The sequence below is a fragment of the Vigna radiata genome, chromosome 6 (assembly GCF_000741045.1).
Source record: "Vigna radiata var. radiata cultivar VC1973A chromosome 6, Vradiata_ver6, whole genome shotgun sequence".
NCBI lineage: Eukaryota > Viridiplantae > Streptophyta > Magnoliopsida > Fabales > Fabaceae > Vigna > Vigna radiata.
Window position 1 is genome coordinate 14,640,615 of NC_028356.1, and position 14,768 is coordinate 14,655,382.

General features: G+C 36.3%; 1 protein-coding gene across 1 annotated transcript; it reads right to left on the minus strand.

The window, feature by feature from the left end:
- Positions 1-353: 353 nt before the first annotated feature.
- On the minus strand, positions 354-9,479 carry LOC106763474 (pentatricopeptide repeat-containing protein At4g31850, chloroplastic). The gene is made up of 4 exons (XM_022782190.1): positions 9,243-9,479; positions 8,773-8,879; positions 6,682-8,670; positions 354-3,587 (listed from the first exon to the last, which is right to left on the minus strand). Exons 3-4 carry the CDS (start codon positions 8,496-8,498, stop codon positions 1,658-1,660), a joined length of 3,747 nt encoding a protein of 1,248 aa, XP_022637911.1. The 5' UTR covers positions 8,499-8,670; positions 8,773-8,879; positions 9,243-9,479; the 3' UTR covers positions 354-1,657.
- Positions 9,480-14,768: the final 5,289 nt, after the last annotated feature.

The window sequence follows — 14,768 nt, forward strand, 5'->3', positions numbered from 1 at the left end:
TAATGGCTTCTAAACTCGAGATGTAGGAATATGGTACACAACGTTTTGTAGGAATAGTTCGCAACAGCGTTATAAAACACAGGTGTCTAGTATATATAAAGCCAACTTATTTTAATCATGTAAATTTTCAGCAATTATTGATAACTTGACTGGTAATTCTTGAATTTTAGTGTCAGACACATTCAGAGAAAGATAAAAGAACCGAGTCTGGCAACGTGAGATGCAGAAGACAGATTTTACTGTACTCTTAAATAGTGGGATCAGAACATCTGCATGATAATAGAAGAACACGCAAATCAATTTTCCCCTGGTGACCGACCTGTAAATCTTCTAACTTAGATACACTGTCATCATTTATCAGCACTGAATTGTAATAAACATCAAATATCTAGATTGACACGATGAAATACAATTTTGCTAGCAAAGACATGCATGGCAAAATCTAACATAACCCATAGCAATCTTCAAAGCAGCAAATATTACACAATGATTTGGTTTCAACTGCAGATATTAAAGTGGTCAGGCCATTATGTTCTAATATCTTTGATTAAGTGAGCATACAACAAATTGCATCGAGTGACTCAAAACTATGTCGCAACCTACAGTCTTCACAATTTGCATACAACTAGGTCCTTTTACTTACACAACCAAGCCCGTTTTCCACTTCAAATGAGAAGAACAATGATATCACCAAGAGCAGTAGGTAGGGTGAATTTGCCTTCAAAAAAAATACTCACTATAAAAGGATCACGTCTCATATTTGAGGTAATAAACATGCAGCAAAACATCTAAGATACAACCGATGATAGACAATATCAGAAGCAATGTAGCATTACAGATAACATACAAAGCATATCTACCAACAAGCATCCTACACCAGCCTGCTCCTTATTCAAGACTGCTAATTACCTGAGATCTAAGAAAGTAGAAATATGACATATTTAAATGGTGACACGAAATTTTAATCGTTCTTTTAAACTTTTACATCCCAACTTGGACATACTCGTTTGTTGCGGGAGATAAAAAAAACAGAGAACAGAGGTAGCATCATCCTAAGAAGTTCCTTGGCAAACCATGAAAAGAATTGATGGAACACAAGTTATAATTAAAAAAAAAAAGAAAAAAAAAACAGAATGGTATTAATATGTAGAATATCTGAGTGGACCATATAACTTAATTTGCAGACACAAATAGGTCAGAATTTTATTTCAATCAAATCATATTTGAGCTCCAAGGTTTTTTGTTTTTTGTATAGAACAAGGGAAAGCTTAAGTTTTGTTTTTTGGGAAGGAGGCAGTCACCAAATTGACCTGGTCTTTTTCGTGCTCAACAAAATCTACTTAAAATTCACTATCTGCTCTCCATAAAACATAAAAATCTATAATCTGGACCAAGTGAGCAGAGGACACTACTAAGACAGAAGGACAACTAAATCTAAGTGCATAAATGGGAAGAACTATTTAGTAGTGCATTGTATATTACTTATATATTGCTTCGTGTGTATTTATCTGTGTATCACAATTCGCAGTTGATTTTATTGATAGTTTGGTATTGCCAGAACCCAAGAGGGATCGACCAAACCATGTAGCCAAGTAACCCAATCAACACAAATTAATGTGTTGATTTTGCAGTTGTCATTGATATTTTCTTCTGCACCTTAACTGTTATTTTTTTTTTCTACCAAACTTCTCTTTACGAGTCCTCTGGAGTACAACTCATTCCACAATTTGGAAGCCTCCTCAGGAAATCCTTCACAAGTAATGCCTTTTAGAACAATTTTATAGGTAGCCTCAGTAGGTTTAAATCCATTAGCTACCATATAAGCAAGAAAATCAATGGCACGGCTGGTTTGCTGAGTTTTACATAGTCCCAGCATTATTGAGTTATAAATGAATGCATTGGGTGTAATACCTAATCCTTCCAGATAATTGAAAACTGTTATTGCTTCACGAACCTTTCCTTTACGACTGAGCCCACCTACCACGGATGTAAAAGTAATTAGATTAGGCTTCATACCCTTACTGCACACCTCTTCCAAGAGTTCTAGAGCATGTTCAGTTTTTCCCACCTTTAAAAGCCCATCAATGATTGTACTGTAAGTAATTATATCAGGTTCAAGACCTTTTCTGCTCGTCTCTTCAAAGAGTTCCACAGCACGCTCTGTTTTTCCAACTGTCAAAAGCCCATCAATCACTATATTATAAGTGATTAAAGAAGAAAGGCATCCCTTGGAACTTAGTTGGTTCAGTATCTCAACAGCATCATCCACCTTCCCATCTTTGCATAATGCAGTCAGCAAAATGTTATAGGTCACTATATCTGGGTAACATCCCCTGGATACCATTATTTCTAAGTACTCAATTGCTCTATCAACACTTTTCTCGTTACAAAACCCTTCAATCAATGGATTGTAACTTCTGGAATTAGGTTTACAACCATGATTTGGCATCATCTCCAAGACATTAAGGGCTTTACCTAGTAATCCTTTCTGGCAAAAGAATTTAATCAAGATATTGAAAGTAACAACACTTGGGGAACACCCTTTACGAAGCATGCTAGCCAATAGTTTCATAGCATCCATCCATCTTCCACCACTACACAAGCTGTGCAAGATAATAGTATGAGAAATCACATCAGGATTACAACCATAGGATGGCAATCTGTTTAAAAATCTAATTGCTTCATCCAACCTACCTTCATTGCATATCCCTTTGATAAGAACATTGTATGTAACCACATTAGGCTTGCATCCTTTGCTCATCATCTCAATTAACAGCTTCATTGACTGACCAACACCATTTTCTTTACAGCTGGCATCAATCAATTCAGTGCATGTAACTACATCTGGGTAACACTTGCTTTGCAGCTCTACATCGGGTACTTCCCTGGTTTGCTTCAATTTCCTTCTATTACACAAGCTATGAAAAATTGTATCATAAGTATCAGCATTTGGAGCAACGCTCATCCGATCTAAAACCCACAAGGCTTCCTTTATCTCCCCAGATTTGCAATAACCACCGATCAGAACATTGTACATTGTTACATCGATAGCTGCTGCAGACTCGTCTAGAATTCCCATTATTCGAGTTGCCTTCTTAGTCCTGCCAATCTTACAAAACTCATGAATTAAAGTAGTGCAAGCAATGACATCAGGCACACTGCCTTTGTTAGTCATATACTCAAGAAACTTAGAACCTTCTTCCAGTTCCCCATTTTTAATCAACATGCGGAGATGAACATTCTCAGAATCCTCAAAACTCAGGGAATTGACCGCATCTGGGTAGGATTCCATCCCATTTAAAACACCTTTTGGGAATCTTTCAAATTGTTGAAGATTACCTTTCAAACCACAATTTTCATATTTGGAAAAAGCAAACAAACAACTGCCCAAATGCTTTCTAGAGCAAGTGCCATTAGGTTTTCTAATGTCAATAGCCCTAATGTCACGAAGCAGAACAAATAATTCAGATTTGCAGACCATATTACATACTCTCACCGAATTGAATGAAGAACCAATGCTACAGCTTTCTCGGTGGAAGCGTTTATATGAGCAAAACTGTATTTTGGGTATCACCAAGTCCATCGTTCACCAAACTTCAACACTTCTTCTCAAAACTCCAAAACCATCAAATCCATTTTCACCAACTATCATAACCTGAAAAGGCCGAATCATACATTCCGTAAGTGCAGAGTTAATATACTAAAGGCTAAGCACGCTATAAAATAATTTAAAACGAGGCAAGTCAACAACGAAAACTAGTCATTTATCAAATCTGAACCTTAACAATAAACAATCCAAAAAAAACCAATAAAAAAAATATATAGTTATTTAGAGAAATCCTAATTCATGATCTTGTAGAGGAAAACCTCGATATTTCAGAAACAGAAACTTACGCTAATCACTGCTTCTATCGCCTTCAATATCAATTCCCAAAGCCCAAGTCTCACTCTGCCCTCACCATTGTGCCCATCAACTCAATCACACTCGCGAGACAAAGAAATCCCTAAACCTTCTCCAATACTTAAGAACGGGAATATGGGAAAGAGAGAAAGTGAAAATTAAGAACTAATAATAATTCTGCAGAGAAAAGATGCAACCCATTGTTCGGTGAGGTTGTGCGATTGTCTGATTCATTGTAGAGTTTTAGAGTGGAGCGCGCGAAAAGATTCCGAAGATAACAAAATAAATTAATTAACAATTTAAAATAAATAAGAAATATAATATAATATTAACAATACGAAAAACATTTATTGATTAATACCTTTGTTAAAAATAATAAAATAAAGAATAAAAAAATATAGTAATAAGCATTATGTATATTTATTCTTTTACTTGTGTATATATTTTGAATTACTACAATTAATATAGAAACAAATAAATGAATGAAAAGAGATTTTAATTTTAATATAAGCAACGGATAAAATGGACTTTTATTAATATATTAAGGATAAATATCATAAAAATAAACAGAAAATGTTACCATGTATTTGCTATTTCAACAAGCCTATGCTATGAGTTAGTTTATCAAATATTTTTAATTTGGCTAAAAAAGTTTTTTAAATAAGTTCCAAATTATTTTAAATGTACGTCTAAAGTATATTAAAGTTAAAATTTTAGTATGTAAATACAATTTTTATAATTTTTTTACATACTCATCTCTCACTTTTTATGGTAAAAAAATATATATTTTTGGATAAAATTATTTTTGAAAACTTGTAAAAGAAGAATGAGCAAATTAACTTCTTTATTAGGAAAAATTAATTTGTACATAATTTTATAAGAATGATTTTCTGCTAACTGCTTCAATATTTTTTTTCAATTTATACATAGACTAGTTTTAACTTGAAGATAATTTTCTTATTTTTCAAAATATTTATAGAAAGGTTTTCTCCAAAAACTTACCTATAACATGCATGTTTGTTATTTATTTGATTTTTAAAACATCCACGGGATAAACACTATAGAAAAATTACAAAAAACAATATTAATTCACTGGACTAGTAAATATTTTTTTCTCCAATACATATAAAATTAGAAAGAGATCATTCGAATTATTATTATTATTATTATTATATATAATATATATATATATATATATATATATATATATAAACATCTCCAAAATAAAAAAATTGTTATTTGATATACTCTATCGTTCATCAAACACTCTATTTGACTTAAAAGTTTATGAACTGTTATACACGAAAAATTAGAGGCGATTATGTAGATTTGAATTAAAAGTCTTTCACCCACAGATTAAACAGTTATACTCGCAGGCTCTGCGAGTTCCTGCGAGCTTTCTATAATTTGATACAGAAAAATATAGTTTCAATACAAAAGAGATGAAAGATAAGTACAATTATAAGTTTTAGAAAATACATATAATTTTTAGTTTATTTTATGATCCACTAGTTATTGGATAACGATAAAAAACTTTGATTTAATATAAAATTATAGCTTAAACATGGTATAGAAAAATGTTTTATCAGCAAATTGCGTTATCATTTCGGTCAAATAATTTTTTTATTTGAAAATTCTTAGTCAGATTTTAAAATGGTTAAAATAGGTCAAATTTTATATTTTAAATTGGCATTCCAATTTTCTTTTATTTTTTGCTAAAATATGAACTGTTCGGCTGAATATAAGTGGGTGCAAATATCTTAAAAATGAGTCCCTGATTTGAGTGCAAGCTTTGCAGGACAGACTTTACATGTTGTAGGGTTTGCGGAGAGCACCCAACTCTAAATCCACTTCATTGGGCATGAAAATTTCCATAATTTACCTACAGAATAACAATGATAATCATTTTATACGTAAAAATCCACGAAAAAAAATAAAAAGGCTTAATAATATTTAAAGAAAACTGCACATCATATAGGAGATATGTCTCAAAACCAATGAGATGATGGAAAATGAGCAGGAATTTTTCAAACTGACTCAACTCTCAATTCAATGTTATTCTTCAACTGCAAACAGCAAAAAGAACAAGAACTAGCCTCCATCTCAAATGTTTCGTACTACTTGTCTGCTAGAGGAGAAAGATAAAAATAAAGGAACAATATACATTAACGCGCATGCAAGGCATGGCTTGCAATTGTATTTGCAGATTTCCTTCCCTCGTAAATACATGTCCTTTCTCTTCTCTTGAATTCTTTTAATCTTTTGTATTTGCTATCCAAGAAGTTCCTATGATACTATGAAAAACTTGCTCAATAAACCATGGATAAGTCCTTATGAGCAGTACTCATATGTAAGCTAGCATTTACTCAATTTAAAAACATATTCATGGAGGCCAAAAAAAGCAAAAGAACATGAACTCACCAGTATTCAAGCTTAAATAGCATGAAATATATTTTATAACTAAATATGTAGGAATAACTGAAGTTACCGACTTACAAAATTGACTTGGAATTTACCATCATGCGTCCCGTCACTCACAGAAGTTAAAATCTATAAGCTCCAAATGACCAGTGCTCACTAAAAGAAGGAGACAGCAAAATCTAAATGCATAACTAGGAAAGGCCATAACCAGTGTAATGAAAAACTACGTTGTATCTTGGATCTCGACTGCTTTAAAGGAATATTCACAAATGGTTTTATTGAAATTTTGATTCTTCATAGAACTGAATGGCAATCAACCAAACCATGTAGCCGAGCTGAACCAACCTGTTTTCTTCTACATTTCAACTCTTACTTTTTCAACCAAACTTTTCTTGACTAGTCCTCTGGTGTGCAATTCATTCAACAACTCCGAAGCTTCCTCAGCCAACCCTTCATAAATAATGCCTTCTACAAGAATAGAATAAGTAGCTTCTGTAGGTTTACATCCTTTTGCCACCATATCGGCCAGAAAATCTATGGCCCAACTGGTTTGCTGAGCTTTACATAATGCCATCATAATTGAGTTGTAAATGAAGACTTTTGGTCTAATTCCAAACCTTTTCATGTAATGGAAAAAATTTATAGCTTCGTGAACCTTTCCTTCACGACTTAGACCTCCTACTACTGAAGTGCAAGTAATTGGATCGGGCTTAAGACCCTTCCTGCACATCTCTTCCAAAAGCTCTACAGCAAGTTTGGCTTTCCCCATCTTTAGAAGCCCGTCGATGATTATATTGTAAGTAATAATATCAGGTTTAAGACCTATTTTGTTCATCTCTTCGAAGAGTTCCACGGCACGCTCTGTTTTTCCAACCTTCAAAAGCCCATCAATCACTGTATTGTATGTAACAAGAGACGGAGAGCACCCTTTGGAACATAGCTGCCTCAGTATCTCAACTGCATCATCCGCCTTCCCATCTTTGCATAGTGCAGTTAGCAAAATATTATAGGTCACTATATTTGGGTAACAACCCCTGGATACCATTATTTCCAAGTACTCAATTGCTCTATCAATACCTTTTTCATTACAAAACCTTTGAATCAATGGATTGTAACTTCTGGAATTCGGAGTATGACCATGCTTTGGCATCATCTCCAAGACATTAAGGGCTTTATCCAGTAAGCCTTTTTGGCACAAGAAATTGATCAAGATATTGAAAGTAACAACACTGGGAAAACACCCTTTACGAAGCATGTTAGCCATTAGTTTCATAGCATCCATCCATCTTCCACTGCTACACAAACTACGCAATACAATATTATGGGAAATCACATCAGGCTGACAACCATAGGATGGCAATTTGTTCAAAAATCTAATTGCTTCATCCAACCTACCTTCATGACAAATCCCTTTTATAAGAACATTATATGTAATCACATCAGGTTTGCATCCTTTCCTCCTCATCTCATTGAACAGTTTCATTGCCTGACCAACTCCACCTTCTTTACAAGCTGCATCAATCAATACCGTGCACGTAACTATATCTGGGTAAGACTTGCTTTGCATCTGTCTGTCAAGTACTTGCATGGCTTGCTTCAATTTCCCTTTATCACACAAACTACACAAAATTGCATCATATGTAGCAGCATTTGGAGCAACACTCATGCGATCCAAAATCAACAAGGCTTCTTCTGTGTTCCCTAATTTGCAATAACTACTGATTAAAACATTGTAACAGGTTACATCAATAACAGCTCCAGACTCCTCCAGAATTCCCATGATTCGAGTTGCATTCTTAGGCTTGCCAATCTTGCAAAACCCACGGATTAAAGCAGTACAAGCAATGACATCAGGGATCATACCCTTATTAGTCAAATACTCAAGAAACTTAGAACTTTCCTCCAATTCCCCATTTCTAATCAACCTATGGAGATGACGTATCTCTGACTCTTCAAAATTCAGGGAATTATTGACCCTTGCTGAGGACTCCACCCCATTTAAAGCACATTTAGAAAATCTTTCAGAATGTTGCAGACTACCTTTCAAACCAGAACGTCCATATTTTGAACAAACAAACACGCTAAAGCCCAAATGTTTTCTATTCCAAGTCCCATTAGGTTTTCTAAAGTCAATAGCCCCATCAGACAGACCAAATAACTGAAATTTGCAGGCCATATTATATACCCTCACCAAATTGAATGTAGAACCAGTGCTATATCTTTCTCAGAGGAAGTGTTAATATGAACAAAACTATGTATGTGGTACCACCAAGTCCATTCCTTCACCCACTTCAAACACTTACTACACAAACTCTAATACCACCAAATGCATTTTCAGCTCTCATAACCTGAAAATCCAAAATCATACATTCCATAAGTGCACTGGTTAATATACTTACAAGTTCAAGTAATAAGCACGCTATAAAAATGAGGCAAGCTAATAACAAAACCTGCAATGACCTATTATCGATAGTCATAAGCCAAGCATCCACGACGGCTACACAACACCAAAGGTAACAATATACTTCACCAGTCATATTCATTCATCAATCTGAACCTATAAGAGTAAACAATACTACAAATCAAGTAAAAAACAAAAACCGCAAAGTTATATTTAGAAATCCGAATTCCTGATTACGTAGAGGAAAAACTCAACATTCCAGAAACAAAAATCAATGATAAACCCCCTTGCCCAGGTATCCCTACGCCCTGATCGAAGTTCTCATAAACTTTATCACACTAATGTCAAAAGAATCCCTAAACTTGTCTAATCACTTTAAAATGGGAAAATGAGAACAATAAAAAAGGTTCTGCGGAAAAAAGAACTAACAACTCAATCCAGAAAAGAGGCTAACGTCACTGCGTTTGTAAATAGAGAAAGAAGAAAGTGAAAGATGAAATGTTAGGTTGAGAGGTTTACCCAGTGGAAGAGGGTGTACAAGTTACTCTACGGAGGCATCAGAGACAACGGTGCTCGGGTTTGTGCGGCAAACTGAGGTGCTCGTGCACACGTTGGAAAAGAGAAAGAGAATAGCGCGAAGAGGATTCGTTAGGGATGGTAATGTGTTTTACACACTCGACGATGGTAAACGTAATATGTCAAATCGGGTTGGATGAAAAAAAAAGTGAAAATTTTGATGCGAATTAATTGGAGTGTTTCATCTGCACCTCCAAATGTCATCCTTCACTTCTAAATATTATTAAAATACCAAAGTTAACCTTTATTAAAATTATATTAATATTTAATAATGATCAAAGATATTTAATAATAGTCAAACTATTAGTTATTATTTTTTCTGTCGCATTTCGCTTTCTCTCTCTCACTCTTAAGTTCCTTCTCTCCTTGGGAAGGCACACACTTTTTTTTTTCTTTCTCTTTTTTTTCACCCAACACTTCAGTCTCACAAACACAACATTTTTGCTCGAAGCTCATACATACCACAGTGTTGCTCAAATCTTACAGACAAGCATCAGTTCGTCTTGTTCCAATGCTTCTAGCACATTCGAGGAGCACACCACACCATATCTTCGTTATCTTCGTGTTCGATTTAAGTTGGTTTTCTCCCTGCAACCACCCACCCAATTCTCCCTATGTTGTCGGCAACCATTCACCTAGTTCTCCCTGCAGCCAACCGCGTCGTCCCAAAGGTTGGTGGTCTTATTATTTTTTAGGGTTAAATATGTTTTTTGTTATAAGTGATTTTTGCTTTTAGTTCCTACTCAAAACATTAATAGCATTTGATCCTCGTAGTATTAAAACATGTAATATTAGTCCTTAAAAATGGACGGCGTTAACTTTTTGATGATCTGGCAAACGGTAATAACACGTCTTCTGACAACTTAAGTGTTCTCTGTCTACCAGATCAAGTCACCAATACACAAAGTCGTTCGTGTCGGCTATACGGGTCGCCACCGCATAGACGTTACCGCCTCAGCCACCACTCGAACAACCACCACGTCGTTGTCCACGGTGTTGTCGGTACATGCACCGAAAAAGCCACTGCCCTTCACAGCAGACCACCACCAATTTACCCCTTCTCCTTCACGCGAGAGGAAGACGCATTCACCCTCTGCAATGCATCCACCATTCGTGCCGCACCCAGTCGCCGCCTCTTGGACCATGAGTCAAGGGCGCACCGGTGATGCGACTTGCTGCCAGAGTCGTCGCCACCCGATCCAAGGCGTCGCCGATGACACCCATCATCAACAGGACTCATCTGCGTCTGAGAGAGGGGAACCATTGCTTCTTTGTGACGAGTCTCCACCACCACGAACGAAACCAGCCAAAGTCGACAAAGCTAGCTGCCGTTGTCCTCGCCGGAATCGTTCCCTCACCGGTGCCACCAACGTCGCTTTCCTCCCTCTCCATGCGAGGGTTTTTTTCTCAAACGTCAAACGTTGCCTTGTGTTTTGCTTGACTATAGGTTCCCATTTTCGTATTTGCATAATTTATTATGATTTTTTTTGGCTAGTATTGGCCTGTACATCGTATCAATATTCCCATTGTATTGAGATTGAAATCATATTTAATTTATTCTCACAGAAATTACATTTCTGAATCGTATCTTGTCCTAGAAATATAAAATTTAATTTCTGAATCGTATCTGAAATTGAATTTCCGCGAATGATTGATTTGATGCTGGACGAAGAAGACTTGCACGATTTGGATTCATGTTTGAGTGGCACGATTCTAGGTTTTTTCGAATTGGGGTTTTCAGGTTTAGCTGCAAGTTTATAGAGATTGCTTTAAGGTTGTTGATGGTGGTGGGCAATGCAGTGGTAGCGAATCCTGGTTATGGTGGTTAGCTTCGCGATGGTAGATTTAGGGAAAACGATGAGGCGCTTTGTGGCTACGTTTTGGTGGTGGAGAAGGGAGGATGCACGAAGAACTTGAACATTGGCCATGGTAGCTTTTGGTCGGTGAAACAGAAAAGGGTTGTTGGTGGTTTTGGTTTTGGTTTAAGTTTAGGTTATGGTGAGTTTTTTGGTGGTGATAGAAGTGGAAGTTATTAGGGTGGCGCCTCTGGTTGGCCTATGAGCATTTGATGGCGGCCATGAGGGAGTTGGAGATGGGGGGATCATGGTCGGAAGAGAGGTGGCAGACAGAGAACACTGAAGCTGCCACAAGACGTGGCATTGCCGTTTGCGAAATCATGAAAAAGTTAACGTCGTCCATTTTTAAGGATTAATATTACATGTTTTAATACTATGAGCACTAAATGCCATCAAAGTTTTGAGTAGGGACTAAAACCAAAAATCACTGATACTTAAGAGACGAAAAACATATTTAATCCTATTTTTTATAGTTAGCATTGGTGATAGAAGCCTCGACCAAGGTTGCGTCTGGAGAAGCTTTTCAGATGCAGAGTTAGCAGCGGAGAGATGAATTAGTGGAGATGTATGAAGGCACGCTAGGTGTTTGATGAAAGGTTTGGTGGTGTTTGGAAGATGAGGCAGTGAAGAACTAGCTCAGACGACTTTCCTAGAGGGAAAGGAGCTAGAGGAGGCTCTTGCTAAAGCAAAAGAAAGCATGAACTCGAAGATTTTAGCAGCTGGAAGAATTTCAACAGCATAACACTAATTCTCATTCAAGTTGCCCAAATACAAGTGGTGGTGCTCCTCTTTTATAAGAAGAAGAGCTGTGAGGTGTGCAGAGCAAGCTATCAATTGTACATGTGCAGAAATGAAGTGTGAAAGGTGTGTTTCACGTGCAAATTGTGGAACATGAGCTGCACTAGATTACATGAGCTGCACATGGTATAAAATCACGTGAATAAGGCATGGAAATGGTGCTCCACATGTGAAACTTAGCCAGTTGCTTTGTTGCACGTGGAAAAATGGCATAAGTGTGGTTGGGTTGGTGTTTTCCATGTGCAAAATGTGTTTAGCAAGCACTAGCCGTGAGCAATCCCCTTGTTCTTCCTTTGCTTCATTATTCTTTCCTACAAACAAAGTAAAATGCATTTAGTGAAAGAGAATCATGCTAAGACTTTAGAAAGAAAAGATTAGGTTTTCAATCAACTTCCCTTTCATAGTCTTAGTGTAGTTGATACTTCTTTAGATGGAAAGTTCCTTTAGGGGTTGCCATCATTCCCTCCCTCTTTAAAAACGATTTGTCCTCAAATCGGAAAGAAAGAAGAAGTACAACTTTGGTGTTTATTTTCCACCTGGGTCAAAGATATATCTACAAAAAATAGCAAAAATTAGTATAATGAATGAGATATATGCAAAAAGAAGAATATTAAATGAAGGCCTTTTGACAAAAATTTTAGAAGAAGTTTTGGCCTTGAATTTATTTTTTGTTTCACTTTGTTTGGAACATTCCCCATGATGAAATGTAGAAACAAAGTGATGTTTTTGAAAAGAAGAATAGTCAAGGTATTTACCAGCTAATGAAGGATTTAACATCATGCATACCTTTGACTCCTTTTTATTTTCATGAGAAGGTTGCTTGTCCAATTTATTTTCTGTTTTTCTTTCTTTTTCAATTTTTTCTTTGATTTTTATTTCATCCTCTTTCACTTGTTCAGGTGTAAGAGGAATCAATGTGATTTTATTACTTTTATGGAGGAAAGTTATTTTGTTGGTATAACCATCATGAGTGGAACTATGATCATATTGCCATGGCCTACCAAGTAATACATGTCCAACATCCATTGGAACAACATCACATAAAACATTTTCTTCATATTTGCCAATGGATATTGGTATGATTACTTGTGTGTTGACTATTATCTCTTCATCCTTTGTGATCCACTAAAGTTTATAAGGCTTTGGATGAGGAATAGTAGGTAAGGCCAATTTGTGTACCACTCTAGAACTACAACAATTGGAAGAGGAACCACTATCCACAAATTAATGAATAAGTGTTTTCAAAGATTTTGCATCTTATTCTGAATAGGTTCTCTCTTTGGGATTGTTCTAGTTCTTTGGTTTGACTTCCAATAAGTCTTCTAACCAATAATAACTCACCTTCACAAGGTAAGGCTTCTTCCTCTGATATGGAAGTATCCGAGTCACTAGAAGAATCTTCATTTTCACTTTAGTGGTCCAAGAGATAAGTAGACCTTTTGTGAGGACACTCAGAAGAATAATGTCCTCTCTCTCCACACTTAAAGCATCTAGTCTCTCTACCCCTTGTTTCTTTTGAAGACTCTTTGTAAGAGGTATGCCTTTCTTGCTCTTTCCCTTTTACTTTTCCTCTCACTCTCTCTTTTTCTTTTTGTTTTTCTTTGTCGCGAGATTATGAAGATCTCGTTGGACTACCCTCCCTCTTAGAATCTTTCCTATACTCGGATGTGGTAGGGTAAGTCCTTTTAGTGGAAGCTTTTCTTCTAAGTTGTTCTTCAACTCTTACACATAGCTGAACAAAGTCATTGAGATCTAAGTAAGGTAAAAGTTCTACCTTATCTCGAATCTCATAGTTAAGTCCGCTTTGGAATCTCGCTATGGTGAATCTTTCTTCCTCTTTGATTCCAGCTCTTAACATGAGTAATTCTAATTTTTGTCGATATTCCTCAACACTCATGTTTCTTAGTTGAAGTCGATGGAGTTTGTCCATGACTTCCCGGACATAGTAGGCTGGAACATGTCGGCGATGCAAGACTGCTTTTAATTCATTCCAATATTGAATAGTGTAATCGCCATGCATCTTTTGATCTCTAATTAGTGAGGTCCACCAATAGAGGGCTGCACCTTGAAAGGTCAAGGTGGATAGAGTCACTCTCCTTCTATTATCTATGTGGTAGCATTCAAAAATCTGTTCAACCTTCATCTCCCACTCAAAGTATTCTTCTACATTGTTTCTACCATAGAAGGGGGGCAGATCGAGTTTGGGTTCCACATATTGGTCTCTATGATGGTAGTGTCACCTAGGTGGGCGCTGATAGTGATCATGAGGATGATAACTATGGTGATCACGTGTTGTGAATGATCATCTTGATCATGGTTTTGCCTATTAGAGTGGTTGTGCCCTCTTTGAGTGAAGTTGGCTACCATTTGTCTAAGTTCATTTAACTCAGCCTTAGTTCTATTAAGTTCCTCTCTCAACTCATTGTTTTCTTGATCATGATGCATGATGCCTTGTACACTAGAGTGACTCATGCTTGTGAAAGTGAGGAAATGTTTTCTCAAGAGTTTGAAAGACTTTCACAAGTATTGAGTCAAAACTTTTCAAAGACTTGTTTTGTGTGTTTTTGGTGAATGACTTCTAAAGAGATTCTAGAGGTGAAGAAACCGAATAGCTCCCAGGAAGGAGAGGTGAGTCACAATGGACAAGCTTAGAAACCTTGTCCTTCCTTAGCCAGAGTTTCTTCTGACGTTTCTTACCCAAGTTTCACTAGAGAAGTCTTTCAAAACTTTGCACTATGAGATGCTCCTATAAACCAAACGAAGGTTTATCTATATGATAACGCACCTAGATATCACGGAGACGTAAAACAAAAAT

Coding starts and splice junctions, on each gene's coding strand:
- LOC106763474 (XM_022782190.1), bottom strand. CDS start 8,498: ATGGCCTGCAAATTTCAGTTATTTGGTCTGTCTGATGGGGCTATTGAC. Junction 3,588..6,681: donor GAAAAAGTAAGAGTTGAAAT/GTAGAAGAAAAC, acceptor TGAAGTTTGGTG/AACGATGGACTTGGTGATAC.